Raw genomic sequence first — 17,475 nt, 5'->3', positions numbered from 1 at the left:
GAATGCTTTCACACATGCAAGAGTTTATCCCAGGGTGGGGGGGGGGGGGGGCGGGGGGGGCGTGGCATGATGGCGTAGATTGGTTGGCAAGGGTTTTATCCCCGGTGTTAGGTCTATTTTACCTTTAATAGGAAGTGCCTACAATACATTTGCCCGTTTCACACTTGCCTGATCTCAACGCCGACGTCTGCAGACACCGGGGATTGTACAAGGGGTCGGAGCCGGCAATCCCCGGTAACCCGGCGTGAGGTGGCGTCATCTGACACCAGCGTTGAGCAGATTTTGCTTTCACACTTGCCAGTTTAAGGCCGATTGATGTTGGATTCCTGGGGATCACTGGCAAGTGCGAAAGGGGCTTGTGTTAAAATGGCTGGGGAGGGAAGAAAGGGCAGGGGGAGGAGAATAGACAAAAGGTGTTAATTGGATATGGATTAGAGACACACTAGAGGAAAAGTCAGAATTGACTGAGGGTGGGGTTCTTTTTGGCTCTGTGGAAGCAGAGTTGGAGGAAAGGAGGCAGAGGGGAAAGGGAGAGCAAGAGACAGAGCTATAAGAAAGACTGGGAAAGATAGAGGGTTGGGTGAATGAAACCTGGAGAAGTCGGTGTCCCATCCTTATCCAATTAATACCTTTTGTCTGTTGGTCTCTACTCCTCCCCTGCCCTTCTATCCAGCCTTTTAATTCAGACGCCTGCCTGCTCTCTTGAAGAAGGGCTCAGGCCTGAAACGTCAGTGATATATCTTTACCTTCTATGGACGCTGCGAGTCCGGCGGAGTTCCTCCAGCATTTCTGTGCGTTTTTACTGCAATCACAGCGTTCACAGTTTCATTTCTTGCAATTCTGCCAGCATGGATTACGTCCTGCAGGCTCCAAAGTGGGATTTGAACCCGCAGCCTCCAAATTCCAAGGCAGCAGTGTTACTAACTCAGTGTCTTGTCTCCTTTACACTAGACTTGATAAAGGGTTTTGGCTTGAAACACCAACCATTCTTTTTCTCCCACTGATGCTGTTTGTCCCACTGAGTTCCTTCAGCAGTGCATTTAACACAGTTCCACTTTACTCAGTGTGTGTTACTTTCCCACAGAAGAATATAATAAGCTGGGATTAGTAACCTGCTGGCGCAAGCAAATGGCTTTGTATAAGATGCATGTCAAGGTAAGCCCTTAAATAAAAAATGGCTTCAACAGACCATTTCTGTCATGAAATTTGTTGTTTTGTGGCAGCATCAAAGTTCAAACATTTACACAGCCTGCTGTGCAAAAATATTTTTTAAAGTGCAAAAAAAGTCAGTGAGGCAGTGTCTGTGGTTCATTGTTCATTCACGAATCTGATGGCGGTGAGAAAGAAGCCGTCCTTTGTGCTGCTGAGTTCTCCTGTACCTTTTTCCTGATGGTAGCAGAGTGAAGAGGGTGGTTGGGGGTCTTTGAGGAAAGAGGCTGCATTTTTTAAGACACCGCCTCAAGAAGAGGCCCTCTATGGAGTAATCTGGAGTAATCTGATGTCACTGGCCAAGATAACAGCCCTCTGGTGTTTTTTTCCTGTCCTGACTGTTGGTTCCTCCGTACCAGACAGTGAAGCAACCAGCTGCCAGGATTCCTGCTACAGGAAAGACCCCACACTGAAACTGAACTGATCAAAGTTTCTCGTGAGAAAGCAACCGCAGAAAACCTCCATCACATCTCTCGTGTGTTTAGGTTTAGTCGAGTCAGCGGAATCACCACTTTTTGCCCTTAAAAGAGCCGGGTTTATTGCCTTTCTCTGTTCTTTTTTCCTAAGTTGAACCAGAGTCCCTGACACAGTGAGGCAGTAGCCGTTCTGTCTGAATCCCTGTGTCACCTGTGCTAATGGAAGTAGAGCGCTGGAAAGATTTGCTCTACGTGTGGCCCAGTGGCTCGGTTACAGCTGCTGCCTCACTCCACTGAAGACCTAGGTTCCACCCTGACTCCCTACTGCTACCTGTGGGGATACAAGCCTGCAATTATTTTTAGAAATTTAGACATACAACATGGTAACAGGCTCCTCCAGCCCATGAACCTGTGCTGCCCCAAATACCCCAATTAGCCTCCATTTTTGGAGGGTGGGAGAAAACTGGAGCGTCCAGAGGAAACCCATGCAGATGCTGGGAGAGCTGGGATGGACTCCTTCCATTCAGCTCCGGATGTGAACCTGCATTGCTGGCACTGAATTTGCATTGCGCTAACTCTGCCGCTCCCTATGCTGTTAGTTAATTAGCTGTTGTAAATTGCCCCTAAGTTTGAAGCTTATTTGTCAAAAGATACCTCATACCATGAGAAGAGCACCATTTACAGGGTAGAGGGTTACAGTGAAAAGAAAGGTCAATGAGCATCAAGCAAGGGAAGCATGTTAGCACTGTTATGGGGTTCATTCAGGAGCCTCCTGGCTCTAGGGAAGAAACTGTCTTTAATTCTATTGTTGCACATGATCTACTGGGATCGTTGTCTGAAGAGGGCGTACAGAATCATTGAGGACCCCTTCCACCCCGCACACATCTTTCAGCTGCTCCTGTTGGGGAGGATAAGAGCCAGCACCACCAGTCTGAGGAACGGCTTCTTCCCACGTGAGAATGCTGAACGACCAAAGGAACTGTTCACACTGACCCTGAGACTCTCATTCATGAAACAATTACTTTTATTTATTTGTATCGATGAATACTTGTCCTCCATGTGTATTGTCTGTCTGTATGTGTGTTACATCTGGTTGTACGACTGTGTGTTTGCACTTAGGACTGGAGAACGCTGTTTCGTAGGGTTGTATTTGTGTAATCGGATGATAATGAACTGGACTTCCCCCTGATGGCAGGAGGGAGAAGAGAGGGTGTCCAGGGTGTGATGGACCTTTCAGCATGTTCACTGCCTTTCTGAGGCAGGGGGAGATGTAGGTGGAGTCCATAGAGGAGAGGGAATACACTTCAAAGCTTAAACAGAGGGTGAGATAGTGCCAGTGATTGTCTGTGTCCGTCCCCGCTCCCCCCCCCTCCCCCCACCATGAGCACTCTCTGTCAAATACTGCCTTGAGTGTATTTGTCTGATAGCCTGTGTGTCAGTTCCAATCCAAGCTGAGCTGTGTGCAGTTGGCTCCACATCAGTGCACACCTAATCTAATCACCAAATTCCAATCTATTAAATCACTTCCCATTCTCTCTCATTATGTAGAATTCTAGCATAATAAATCATTTTCAACCGGACACTATCACACATCCTGATTCCTGAACAATGTACCTCTTGAATTATTTTCAGTGCATTATAATCAGTTGCCTGTCTAACCTCTCCCAATAATCACAAAACAGAATGCAGTTTTTCACAGTAACGTTTTGGGCTGAGGAGTAGAGCCCCTGGTATCTGGCACCTATGGGGATTGGTAGATGCTGGATAAGTGAAACAGCTCACCTACCTCTATGCCTTTCATAATTTTATACATTTCTGTAAGATTCCCTCTCCTTCTAAGTTACAGTGAGTATGGTCCCAGGTGAACCCCCTCATCTCTAGAATCAACCTGTGGAATCTCCGCACCGCCTCCAAAGCCATCCATTGAACACTACAGCTCTGAAAACAGGCCAATTGGCCCTTCTAGTCCGCTAGCCCCACTGACCTGTACCCATTCCATAACCCTCCAGGCTTCTCCCATCCATGCATCTATCCAATTTATTCTTAAAACTTGAGCCCGCATTTGCCACGTCAGATGGCCTCTTGTTCCACCCTCCCACCGCTCTCTGAGTGAAGAAGTTCCCTCTAATGTTCTCCCTAAAGCTTTTCCCTTTCAGCTTAAAACTATGACCTCTCGTATTTATCTCCCCTAATCTAAGTGGGAAGAGTCTACTCGCATCCACTCTGTCTATACCTCTCATCCTCTTGTCTATCAAATCTCCCCTCATTCTTCTACGCTCCAAGGAATAAAGTCCAAGGAACTCAACTCCTGAAGACCCTTCAACCTCCTAGTAAATCTTCTCTGTTCTCTGTACTCCTTCACTCTTACTGATATCGTTCCTTAAGTAAGGAGACCAGTAGCATAGAACGATACAACACAGTACAGGCCCTTTGGCCCACAATGTTGTACTAACCTACACAAAAAAAAACCTCCCTACCTCATAACCCTCTATTTTTCTTTTATCCAAATGTCTATTTGTTTGCTCAATATTCCAACATCTGCATTTTGTGTGTCCAATACTGCCTGGTTAGATAGGGCAGCCTCTCCCACCTGCAGTGGGGTCTTGATTTGTACATAGGCTGTGATGAGATCTGACCAAACCTAACTTGGGCATTGGTGAGCCAGTTATTGGTGAGGAAGTGTAGTATGGTAATGCTGGGAATGTCCATCCTTTGCTGAGGGTTGAGGGAATTCTCTTTGGGCAGTTTGGATTTGTTCTGCTTTTTGTGAATGGAGATACCTGGGCAATTGTCCACATTGTTGGGTGGAAGCCAGTGTAATAATTGTACAGAACAACTTGGCTAGAATCATGAATATTTTTATAGTGCCTGTCTTCACTACCACAGCTGGGATGTTGTCTGGCTGCAGAATTGATGTATCCAATTTCATCAACCAACTTCTTGTTGAAATGGAGAGAATTGGCAGGATTCTGCTGTGGTGGGGATCTCAGGAGAGACTCTTCACTCCCGGTACAGCACAGGATGCAAGATTTTAACCCAGCAAGACTATGCAGGGTTGGAAGAACAATCCCCTTCCACAAAGCACAATGCCGGAGAAACTCATCAGGGCAAACACTTCAGATAACAAAGATAAAGCTACATGGCAGGATGCATGAGGCTACATAGCCAACATTTCGGGTTTGAAGCTACCGTCTACTGCAAAACTCTGTGAAATCTCTTTGGGGGATGCCTACCCCGAAGAAGTGCTCCTTTGGGTTCAAGCACCTGCCTACATTTTGCTCAAACCTTGATGAAGGGGTCAAGCCTGAAACGTTGGTTATGCATCTTTATCTTTCCTAGATAACAGTCACTGTTTGACCTTCGGGAGCCTGACTACATTTGGCTCATGCGTTGATGAAGGGATCAAGCCCGAAACGTGGGTTATGCATCTTTATCTTTGCTCCATAAAGCTCACCTGCTGAGTTTCTCCATTGTAGTGTTTTTACCAGAAGACTTTGGGTGTCAGTCAGTGAGATACTTTCCAAAGGAACCCAGCCTCTGATGTGTCCTTGTAGCCACACATTTGCGTGGCTTATCCAGTTCAGATTCTGGTCTTCGTTGATTGCTAATGGTTGTCAGAATCAGAATTTATTGTCATGAACATATCACAAAATTTATTCTTTTGAGGTAGCATCGCGGTGTAAATATTGCTGTAAATTACATTTAAAAATAAATTGGTGCAAAAGAAGAGAGAGCAAGGTAGTGTCCGTCATTCATTGTCCGTTCAGAAATCTGATGGCGGAGGGGAAGAAGCTGTCTCTGTACCATCGGGTGTATGTCTTCAGGCTCCTGTACCTCTTTCTTGATGGTAGCAAAGTGAAGAGGGCATGGTCTTGGTGGTGGGGTCCTTGAGGATAGAGGCTGCTTTCTTAAGACACCCCCTCATGTTGATGTCCTCAATAGAGAGAAAGCTAATGACTGTGATGGCGCTGGCCAAAATTACAACTCTCTGGAGTTTTTTTCCTGCCCTGTGCATTGGCACCTCCGTACCAGACAGTCAGAATTTCTCCATATTACACCTGTAGAAATTTGCAAGAATCTTTCGTGACTTACCGAATCTCCTCAAACTTCCCATGAAGTAGAGCTACTGGTGAGCCTTTTTCATGATTGCATCAACATTTAGGCCCCAGGATAGACCTTCAGAGATGTTGACATCCAGGAATTTGAAGTTCTTAACTCTTTCCACTGCTGACCCCTTAAAAAGGACTGGCTCGCAATCTCCTGATTTCCCCCTCCTGAAGTCCACAATCAGTTCCTTAGTTTTGCTGGCATTGTTGCTGGTGTGATGCCACTCAACCAGCTGATCTACCTCCCTCCTGTACGCTTCCTCGTTGCCGTCTGTGATTCTGCCGACGGATGTGAAGGATGGCATTTGTATTGTGCTTAGTCACCCAGTCATGGGTGTAGAGTGAGTAGAGCAGTGAGCTATGTACACATTTTGAGGTGTGCCTGTGTTGATTGTCAGTGAGGAGGAGATGTTGTTTCCTGTGGTCTTCTGATGAGAAAATCAACAATTCAGTGCAGATGGCCAGGATTTGGAGCTTACTGAGGGTATGATGGTGTTAAAAGCGGAGCTGTAGATGATGAAGAGTAGCCTGATGTATGTGTTGCTGTTGACTTGGTGATGCAGGGCTGAGTGCAGATTGCATCTGCTGTGGAACGATTGTGGCGATAGACGAATTGCTGTGGGTCTGGGTCTTTACTTAGGTACAGGTTAATTCCAACCATGACCAACCTGTCAAAGCATTTAATCTCTATAGGTCTGAGTGTTACTGGGTAGCAGCTACTGGGCTGGGATCTGTTGTTTGCCATGCAGTTGAATATCATAGCAAGATTGTTAGTCTATAGTGTATTTTACATAGACTTCGAGGAATTTTACTGTTAAGAAGAGTCTCCCAACATCTCGGCAATGTTCATTCACACAGGAGCGACCAAGACTGCAAACATCCATTTCTGTCCATAAGTTCAGACAGCGTCCCGGCAGTGTGTCATCACGACGTCATATTCATTAGCCCCTTGTTCACAGAATGCCTGAAGCTCAGTTTAGACTGCAAAGGGACAAAGACTAGGTGTCTAGGAGGTAAAATGTCGGAACGGGAATGGCACCCTCAATCCCATTCCGAGCTTTTTACACAGCATGCATTCTGGGAAAATGGGAATCATTTCCTAGAAGGCAGAGGCTGTGTAAAAATCATTAAAGCTTCATCTAATTCCCTTTGCAAGTTTACTATCTATTCTGTATGTAGCAGTGCATTTTAAATCTTAATTATGCATGTATAAAGCATTTAATTTTTGTTTATCTGTGAGTTTTTTAATCGAACTTTGAGCTATTTAAAACAAATTTTCTTTACTATGTCTAAATCCCTCCCAATTTTATGTTCTGCTGCCAATCTCTTCGTTTTGTTGTTCCAAAGAAGATTGGCAATCACGGTCTTTGAGCACTCCGTTACTCGTGTCATAGCCCAGCTGACACGGGGCACTGTGGGTAAACCATACCTTTCTCTCTGAAGGCAGGTGGCAGTTTGTTGAAGAGGCCCGCTGAAAGATGTCAACGCCCGATCCTCCGATGGGGGGTACACCACGGCCGGGACCCTCCCCGGGACCAGGACCCTCGCCTGGATCCATGCTGGGACCCAGTCCCGGCCCCTCACCTGGATCAGCGCACAGTATGATGGGACCAAGTCCGGGGCCCCCTTCTGCAGGTCATTCCATGACTCCGCAGGGGCCTGGAGGATACCCAACGGAGAGCATACATCAACTTCATAAGGTAATCAGGAGGAAGTTTGTATGGAAATCTTTAATGGTTATAAAAGTGTCATCTCAGTGTTTGGAAGCTGATTGTTAACGCTTTCATTCCTGTTTAAATTCAAATTTTTAAATTTCAACATAACCAACCCTTTCGGCCCACTAGCCCATGTTACCCAATTACTCCCTACAGTGCCCAGTTCGTTTTTGAAGGGTGGGCAACACCAAGAGGAAACCCACGCAGACACAGGGAGAACATACAAACTCCTTATAGTCAGTGCCGGATTTGAATCCTGGTCAATGACACTGTAACAGCGTTGCGCTAACTGCTACAATAACTATGCCATTAGATATCCATGGAGTCACAGGACAGGAGGCCATTCAGCTCCATAGTACCTGCTCCAGCTCTTTGAAAACTCGTTAGCCACACTAACTCCCTACCGCCTGTTAGATGTAGTTCCCTGAACCTTCTCTTTAATCATCACAGTGATTGCTCCCCTTGTCGTTCCTGAACGTTCGTCGGCTCTACTGTCATCCAGGCATTCAGCCCCTCAAATCTGCTTTATCCCTGAATAAGGCTGTAGTTGATCTGATCAATCTTGTCTTTCCCCCATGCTGAACTTTCACCTCTTCGCTTATCAGTTGTCAATCTACCTCCACACATTTGAAAACTTCGCCTTTTGAGAAGGGAGTTGCCACGGACTCGGGACATTCTGAGATTGAAAATTTCATTGAAGGAAACCCTTATTTTTAAACAGATTCTTCCACAAAAAGAAGCATCCTCTCCACATCCATCCCATCAGGACTCTTGGAGTTCTCCCTGTGTCCTAACCTCGCGATATCCTCTTTTGGTGGGGGGGGGGGGGGCAAATAGGTGCAACTCCCTCAATCTACGGCTATATCTAACAACCACCCTTATAAGTAATCTGATTCTCTTCCAAAGATGCGGAAGAGTTGCTCTCCTGGTTCTACTGTATCTCCAGAAAACATTTTTGCCTCGTAACCAGATGTGTTCCCACCGCATGAACACCAGAGCCCAAATTTTCTTAAAAACACAAATGCTGGAGGAACTCAGCCAGTCCCGCAGCGTCCATGGGTGGAGGACGTAGGGAGGGGTGGTAAAGGTATACTTTAAAGAAGGACTTAGGCCTGAAAGATCAGTAGTACATCTTTACCTCCTCTGGACAATGCGAGACCGGCTGAGCTCCTCCAGCAATTCTGTGTTTTTACTACAATCACAGCTTATGTAGACTTTCGTGCTTCACTTTGAACTTCCTTCACATGGCTTTACAAACACTTCTGGTGAAGGGAAGGAACTTTGAAGACTAGGGTAACACCGTCACTACTCCAGGCCATTAAAAACATAACGCTGGAGAAATTCACCAGGTCACACAGTGAACATTATACAGCAAAGGTGAAGATACAGAACCAACGTTTCGGGCTTGATGCCCTTCATCAAGCGACGAGCACAATGTAGGCAGGTGCCTGAACAAAATGGTGGGGGGGGAGGAGCACAGGCCCACAGGCAAGAGGTAATGAGGGGAATAAGGGAGAGAGGGCAGAAGGGGGTGGAGAGGGAAGGGGTTGGAGAGCTGGAGGAAAGGAGAGAGAGGGATAGGGAAGCAAGGGACAACGGGGAGTGGTCTGTCATAAACTGGAGAAGTCGGTATTCATGCCACCCATCTGGAGAGAGCCCCAGGTGGAAAATTAGGTGTTGTTCCTCCAAGTTATAGATGGCCTTGGTTTCACAGGGCATTTTTAGCTGCCGCTCAGAATCCAGATATGACTGGGCCCTAATGGCTGTAAACACAGAGAGGGGAGATGTCTTCTTTTGTGTGTTCTAAGCTCCCTACTGTTCCGATTTGGAATGAACTGAGGGAGAATTCAGTCGGGAATATTGAATAAATTCTCAAAAAGGCAAACAATTCAGGCAGGGGGGGATAGATCAGGAGGATATGATTAATTGGATAGCTCTTCCAACTAGTATGAACTTGATGGGGCTGTTCCCTTCATACCTGTAAGGTTCTATGAATTAAATACGCAATTTTTTGAAATTGTAAACAATGCTCTGCATTAATTTATTTGCTATTAGAAACATCTGGTACAGGGGATTGGGGTATAATTAAATGCAATATCTCTTTATGCTTAAAATTATTCCTGTTTATGTTTCTGTTCTTCATAACCCTTCACATGTGTCTTTCGACCTGTATAATTTGTTTGCATGATATTCCTGTGCACCATAACCTTAATGCTTCATTCTTCCCTATAAATATTGGTTCCAGATTCTTTTATTGTCAAGTAATAAAACAGGTGTTATATTCCACAATATTTCCTTTAGTCTGTCATAAGGTAGACAATATTCACCATCAGCACAAATTTCCCGGTGCCCCCCCATACAGTCAGAAACAGAAGCAAAAGGAAGTCCCCCAGAGGAACTGACCCTTTCAAATTGCCTTGTAAAATAAGGTTAACTGGGCAATTTACTAGGTTGAAGACCTAGGTACAAGCCTCTCTGAAAGTGCCGAACCGGGCAAGTCCAGTCAAAATCCACCCGGGTCCAAGACCTACCTCGGAGATGGTCAGGGAAGCCAGTAAAACATACCCAGGCGTCCTCCTCCACCTATTTGAAAGGGGAAATAGCTCACCCAGTTACTCTGGATTTTTAATCAATAAGGGAACAGAAAGAACACAAGGAACAGGGGATTGATTGCCTGCAGCTGCTTAACGCGTCTCTCACCACAGGGGCGGGATTCCCCCTTAAATCGCCAGGTGGGCGATTTAACAGGTAGGTTAGGCTGCTATTTGAAAGGTGCAGGAGGCCCACGTGACCCAATCATCTCACCTGGGTCCCAGGAGGGCTACCCGAGTGCTGCAATTTGAAAGCCTCTACTGAGTGTCCTTGGACTCGCTTCCAGCAATCCTGCAGCCACATGGCTTTGGGCAACCCAAGCTCCAAATCCAAACCTCTGACACGATCATGAAGCCCTCGGCACCCTCTCGCATTACCTTTCTGTATTTTACCCTCATCTACAATTCCCCCTCCACCCCACCCTTCGTTAAACTGCTTGCCTATCATACTTCTCTCCTTAGCACCTTGATCAAGCTATTACCTTCGGTCGAACCCCCTGACATCCTGTGTCCCTGTTCAGTGCTATCAACTATCTTTGATTTTGAAAAAGTCCTGTATAAAGGTACATCGTGTTCCGATTTTGGATTTTTCCGGATTTCGGTAAGCCAGATTTAAGACCACCCGAATTGTGCTGCTTTATCCACCCCCACCCCCTTCCAGTCGCGCTGCCATCTCTCCCCCCCTCCTCCCCGCCTGCTGGTCTCTTGCCCGCCCGACGTGCTGCCGGTCTCCCCCTCCCCCTCGCCCGACCAACTCGCGGTGCCAGTATCTCTCCCTACTTGCCAGTTTTTGGAGCTCTCCGGATTTTAGATGTCTGGATAAAGGATTGTGTACCTGTATCATGGAGACACAGGGGCTGGAATCTGCAGCAACATTAAACAAAATTGGCTGGAGGGACTGAACGGGTCGAGAGGTGGCACTGGGAGTAAGAGAATGCTGCCTCTCTCTTCCGCTGACGCTGTTTGGCCTGCTGAGTTACTCCAGTGTATTGTTTGTTGCCCTGTTATATCACTGTCTCTGTGTCACACTACAGTTCTGCTTCCAGCACTTTGAGATACCACAGCTCTCTTTCTTCTCCCTTACATGTTTCCCTTCTTATACACCAGCTTATTTGTTTGGGCCTGGCTTCTAACGTCTGTTTAAAGCACATTGCGAGCATTTCTCGTTATTTTATTGATGTTAAACAGTTAAGTTCTGGTTGTATTCCTCCCCTTATCACTCAGTGCTACTGCTGGCTGAAAGGGTGACTTTGACATTATTGCTGCACACGTGCACGAAGCAGAAATCATTGTGCTAATCAGCGTCTGCAGACTGGTGGAGGCTGCTCCAGTTGGAGGCCTGTCAGCCGCTCCTCACCCCATTTCCATGGCTCTCTTTGTGTTCCCTCTAGTTCGCGGCCGCTGACATACGCTGAGACATCTGAGGATGTAGCTCGGCTTTTTTCAGTTGAGTTAACAACAGCTAAAGCTCGTTTTTACCCACCCATCCCTCTCTTCAACACCCCCCCCCCCCACCCTACCCCTCTCACCCACTGCATCGATTTACTTGAAAGCCCAGCTCCACAGAACACCGTGACATTAATGGATTGCACCGTCGCTGGAAAGGGTCTGTGTAGCTGCAGCTCTCTGCTGGTTGTAGCTGCTTCCAATCTCCCGTTTCTTCGCAGGCTATGGAATCAATGCACGAGAAGGTGATGCCCGATGACCCACGCTACAATCAGATAAAAACCATTGGCATGAGGTCAAGTGGACACAGTGGGATGGGACCTCCACCTAGCCCCATGGACCAGCATTCTCAAGGTACAGCATTTAGTGTAGTGCACCAGGACAATTCTCATTCGTTTCATACTTAGAGCAAGGTTCGTTTCCTTTCAATATCACGTAATACAATTTTAAAAAAATGTCACATACCTGACGTACTGTAACTTTTGCCTGGCCGCAGGACAGACTTTGAGTCACCATTGATATCGCCCAGTGCCCCTTACAGTATGAGAGAAAGAAAAGCAAAAGGGAGCCCCTTCAGAGTCACTGAGTGTCCTTGGATTCGCCTCCAGCCCTCTCAAACAGACTCCTGTTCGATCCCTCGACCGCCCAAGCCCCAAATCCAAACCTCCGATGCGATCAGGAAGCCTCTCATACTTTCAGCTCCAACTTCACATCTGATCCTAGGTTCTATCTGCCGCTGTTGGGGTTGGATTCCATCTAATTAGATGCCATTTGTTTCCTGGACACTGATGCCCTTTTATAAATGCACCCAGATCCAAATATCCACCGTTGCGCTGTGTTCACTGAACTGCCCAATTCCCAGTTCCTCAATCCCAAAAGGTATGTTTCTCAAACACCTCCATCTCCTTGCCTGCCCCTCCCATCTCTGTAACCTCCCTCTTCCCTCCTAATCCTCAATTATCCTTCGGTCCTATTCCCAACATCAGTCAACTCTTGCAAAGGCACACATCTTAATGTGCCTGGATCCTAATCTTTACAATTCAGACATTCTGTCTCAATGTGCCCTCTTTAAAAGCTATCACTTTGACCAAACTATTGATTGCCAGTCTCCTAATATCGCCTCATGTTGTTTGAAGTCTCCTTTTACAATCCTTTCCATAAAGTGCCTTGGCAAAATGATTTAAAATTTAGACATGCAGCACAGCCATTTTGGACCACGAGTTCAGGCCACCCCATTACACCCAATTAACTGACAACCCCAGGTACGTTTAGAATGGTGGGAGGAAACCAGAGCCCCCGGGGAAAACCTACACAGACACCCTACAGACCACGTGGGATTTGAACCCCGGTCACGATCACTGGCGCTTTAAGAGTGTTGCACTAACCACTATGCCAACTGTCCTGCCTCATGAATGTATTTCTGCAGTGTAAAGAGTGGAAGGTATTTCCAGGTATTTTCGAAAGTTCGCTTTACGCCACTTCGCTGTTACGAAAGATCTACATTAGTACCTTTTGTCACTAACTGAAAGAATTCAGAAGAGGATTTTTGCTTTTACAAAAAATGGAAAAAAGTGAAAATAGTGATCAGTGGGCTATGGGGAGAGCACAGGTTAGTGGGATCAGTGTGGGGACCGACACAGGGCTATGGGGAGAGGGCAGGTCAATGGGATCAGTACACAGGGCTATGGGGAGAGGGCAGGGCAGTGGGATCAGTACACAGGGCTATGGGGAGAGTTCAGGTCAGTGGGATCAGTGTGGGGACCAACACAGGGCTATGGGGAGAGCGCAGGGCAGTAGGATCAGTGTGGGGACTGACAGTGGGCTGTCATGAGAGTGTGGGACAGTGCGATCAGTGCAGGGACTGATAGCGGGCTGTTGGGAGAGTGTGGGACAGTGGGATCGGTGTGGGGTCCAACACAGGGCTATGGGGAGAGTGGGGCAGTGGGATCAATGTGGGGACTGACACAGGGCTATGGGGAGAGTGCAGGGCAGTGGGATCGGTGTGGGGACCAACACAGGGCTGTGGGGAGAGCGCAGGGCAGTGGGATTGGTGTGGGGACTGATAGTGGGCTGTTGGGAGAGTGTGGGACAGTGGGATCGATGTGGGGAACAACACAGGGCTATGGGGAGCGGGCAGGGCAGTGGGATCAGTGTGGGGACTGATAACAGGCTGTTGGGATAGTGTGGGACAATGGGATCATTGCAGGGATGGGCTGTCAGGAGATTGTGGGACAGTGGGATCAGTGTGGGCACTGATAGTGGGCTGTCAGACAGCGCGGGGTAGTGAGTCTGGGAACGCTTAAAAAATGTTCTCATATAAATGAATGGTAATTGCTTATTCAATTAACACCATTTGGGCTTACAAAAGGTTTCATAGAAATGCTCTATTTTTGGGTAGCAGGGGATACCTGTATGCACAAAAGTGCTGGAGAAATGCTTAGCATTCTTTATGGCTAAGATCAATAGCCAATGTTTCAGGCCTGAGCCTATCATCAAGGTATGAGCAAAATGTAGGCAGACTTGCCAAAGGGCTCAGGCCCAAAACGTTCTGTATCTTTGCCATGCAGAACACTTTATGATCTGCTGAGTTTCTCCAGCACTTTTGAGTATTAAGCTACAATCACGGTGCCTGCAGACTTTCACGTCTAACTCTAAAGGTATAAATGTAATATGCCACGTCTTCAATTTCAGGTTATCCTTCACCTCTGGGAGGTCCTGAACATGCCCCAAGCCCCGTGCCTGCCAATGGCCCACCTACAGGGCCACCCATGCCTCCTGGAGCAGGTGGCCTACCCATGGATGGTGGAGAGTCCCAGCCTGTAGGTCAGCAAAGCCGAGGACCATCGCCGTTTAATCAGGGGCAGCTGCACCAACTGCGAGCACAGATCATGGCATACAAGATGTTGGCGAGAGGACAGCCCATCCCGGACCATCTGCAGCTGGCGGTCCAAGGGAAGAGGCCCCCACCCGGAATGCAGCAGCAGATGTCGTCGCTACCTCCACCCTCTTCCCCTGCCACTGGAGCCGTCTCCGTCCCAGCCCCAGGCAACTACAACAGGCCACTCGGTACCTGTCTATTTTTATTTTAATTTAAAATTTAGACATACAGCACAGTAACAACCTCTTCCGGCCCATGAGTCCATACCGGCCAGTTACACCCCATTAACCTACACCCCCAGTACGTTTTGAACAGTGAGAGGAAACCATGGCTCCCTCCCCCCACACCCCGGGGAAACCCCACGCAGACGCGGGGAGAACGTACAAACTCCTTGCGGACAGCACGGGATTCGAACCCCGGTCCCGATCGGTGGTGCTGTAACCATGCCACCCTAACCGTGCCACCTTCTCGAGGGGTCACGTTCTTAGTTTGCAGTAGTTGCCAGCAGTTGAATATCAGCCAAGCTCCAGTGAAAAGCAGGCAAACCTCCTGCCTGCAACTGCGCAGGTTGACAAATGTGTTTGTGTCTCGTGAACTCGCCAGGACCTCTCTCAGCTCAATACTTAATGATCTACAATATTTGGCACTGCATGCAATACGTATATAACATATGGCTCGAAATCCTTTATCATCAGAATAGCTGCAAATCTAACAATCGACAGACAGATGTGCTGAAGCAGAAAATAATGAAGGGTTCTGATGCGAGGAAAGAGAAATTCTTAAAACAGGCAGGGTAACTAGCTGGAGGGTACAGATTTAAGGGAGGTGGTGAAGTAAGCAGAGGGAGCTGAGCTCAGAAATTGTCCAAAATTCATTTCGAGCCGTGGAAGCAAATCCATTTATAACTTCCATGAAAGGATTGGATGAATCTCGGATGTTTGCTAGATTGGATCAAGCAGAGTAGTGGGACGAATTGGGGAGCTCAGGTTCAGAGGGCTGACTGGCGTCCTGTTCAATAGATAGAGAGCATTTCCCATTTACTGACCACAAGGTACAAGAGCAGGAATGGGCCATTCAGCCCATCGAGTCTGTCCCACCATTCAATCATGAGCCGACCCATTTTCCACTCAGCCCCACTGCCCGGCCTTCTACCCAAACCCTGGCTAATCAAGGCCCCATCAATCCCTGCCTTAAATACATCCAATGACCTAGCCTTCGCAACAAATTCCACAGATTCACCTCCCTCTGACTGAAGAAAGTCCTCCACATTGCCGTTTTAAGTGGACGCCCTTCAGTCCTGAAATTGTGCCCTCTTGTCCTGGACTCTCTCACCATGGGACACAGCCTACCTACATTCACTCTGTCTACACCCCACATAATTTTAGATACCTCTATCAAATCTCCCCTAATTCTTCTACACTGCAGGGAATAAAGTCCTAACCTTCCTAGTCAACCTTCTCTGACTCTCCAGTGTTTCTGTGTTTTTTTTCCCCCTTCTTTGATCTCTCTCTTGCTGCTGCCTTGTGCCATTGATAACAGATAGCCATTGATGAGGGAGTACTGGGTGCCAGTGTGGGTAATAGGTTCTTGATCACCTTGTATGGAGCAGCAGCTATCAGTGCTGTAGGGTAGATAGCACTGTTTTAAGCGGATGACCTTCAATCCTGAAGTTGTGTCCACTTGTCCTAGACTCTCCCATCATGGAAAACAACCTTTCTACATCTACTCTGTCCAGGAGCACCAAGGGATTGGGGAGGCCACTGTGGTTACACTACAACGCTGTTTCACCACCAGATCTCCATTCCACTGGACTTGCTGACGAACTCCCTCACGTCTCAAGTCAAGTTTATTGCCATCCAATTGCACAAGTACAAGATCCTCAGAGCCACAACCAGACATCACACATATGGACAAATGATACATACGCAGGACGAGTATTCATAGATACAAATGAATAAATATTGTTTTGTGAATACGAGAGTCTCGGAGGGTCAGTGTGAGCAGTTCCTTTGGTCGTTCAGTGTTCTCCCTGCCCTGGGAAGGAGCTGTTCCTCAGCCTGGTGGTTCTGGCCCTGATCCTCCTGGATTTCTTCCCTGATGGGAGCAGCTGGAAGATATGCAGGGTGGAAGGAGTCCTCAATGCATTTTGTGTGCCCTCTTCAGAGAACGATCCCAGTAGATCACATCGACAGTGGGGGGGGGGTGGGGGGGGAGAGGGAGACCCCATGATCCTCTCTGCCACTCTTATGCTCCTGTGGATTGACCTCTGAACCTTTATCCTGCAGCAACCGTACTGCCCTGCGATGTCATCTCCCCGTGCAGGGGTGAAGGCACTGGAGGTTTGGCAGAGCATAGATCTGTGGAGCTCAATTCAGTGGCTGTCTAGAACTAGCTGCCACCACCTCCCCCCCCCCGTCCCCCGCCCCGGTAAAAGGAGAACTATTTGAATGGGTTCGCCAACACTTACTAAGCCTGCGTTCCTGCCCTAGAAACTCCTCTTGTTTTCTTTCTCTGTGATATCATTGCACCTATTCTGATAAAATCACGATGGTGGAGAAACTCAGCAGGTCAAAGTCTCCTTTATAGAGAAGGATAAAGATGCAGAATCAACGTTTCAGACTGGAGCCCCACTCCTGCGCCAACGTGTCTGTACAAGGCCTCGTGCACAGCCAAACCAAGACCACCCATAAATTGGAGGAGCAACATCTAATATTCTGTCTGGGCCATTTTTCAACCGGATGGCACTAACACCAACTTCTCCGGTTTCTGTTAGCCCACTCCCCGTTCTTCCTCCCTCCCCCATCCCTCTGTCTCCTTTCCTCCAGCTCTCCACCCCCTGCCCTCTCCATTCACAGAGCCCTCCCCCCCCCCCCCCCCCCCCCCATTTTCTGGTGTGACCCCTTCCCCTGTTTGCCGATGTGCCCTCCCTTCCTTATCCACCTATGACTTCCTACCTGTGGGACCGTGTTCCCCCCTGCCCCTCCCTCCCCACCATTTTGTTCGGGTGCCTGTCTCCATTTTACCTTGATGAAGGGCTCAAGCCCGAAACGTTTGTTCTGTATCTTTATCGTTGCTATACAAAGTCCACGGTTTGACCTGCTGAGTTTCTCAAGC

General features: G+C 47.8%; 1 protein-coding gene across 12 annotated transcripts in view; it reads left to right on the top strand.

Annotated features, from left to right (window-relative positions):
- Nucleotides 1–17,475, top strand: part of smarca4a (SWI/SNF related BAF chromatin remodeling complex subunit ATPase 4a) — a 131,412-nt gene that overhangs the window by 23,569 nt on the left and 90,368 nt on the right. For 11 of the 12 annotated variants that reach the window (XR_011354268.1, XM_069927246.1, XM_069927245.1 and 8 more), the window contains 3 exons: nucleotides 7,175–7,431; nucleotides 11,705–11,837; nucleotides 14,175–14,549. Coding sequence is in view for 11 of the 12 variants with exons in the window: in XM_069927246.1 (XP_069783347.1) it covers nucleotides 7,210–7,431; nucleotides 11,705–11,837; nucleotides 14,175–14,549 (730 nt within the window). In the remaining variant the exon portion in view is untranslated. The remainder of the gene's footprint in view (nucleotides 1–7,174; nucleotides 7,432–11,704; nucleotides 11,838–14,174; nucleotides 14,550–17,475) is intronic. The other variant, XM_069927237.1, reaches the window with a different exon arrangement.

The sequence above is a fragment of the Narcine bancroftii genome, chromosome 3, assembly GCF_036971445.1.
Source record: "Narcine bancroftii isolate sNarBan1 chromosome 3, sNarBan1.hap1, whole genome shotgun sequence".
NCBI classification, from domain to species: domain Eukaryota; kingdom Metazoa; phylum Chordata; class Chondrichthyes; order Torpediniformes; family Narcinidae; genus Narcine; species Narcine bancroftii.
Note: the sequence above shows the minus strand (reverse complement) of the source record. Positions and strands in the feature narration are given on the sequence as shown.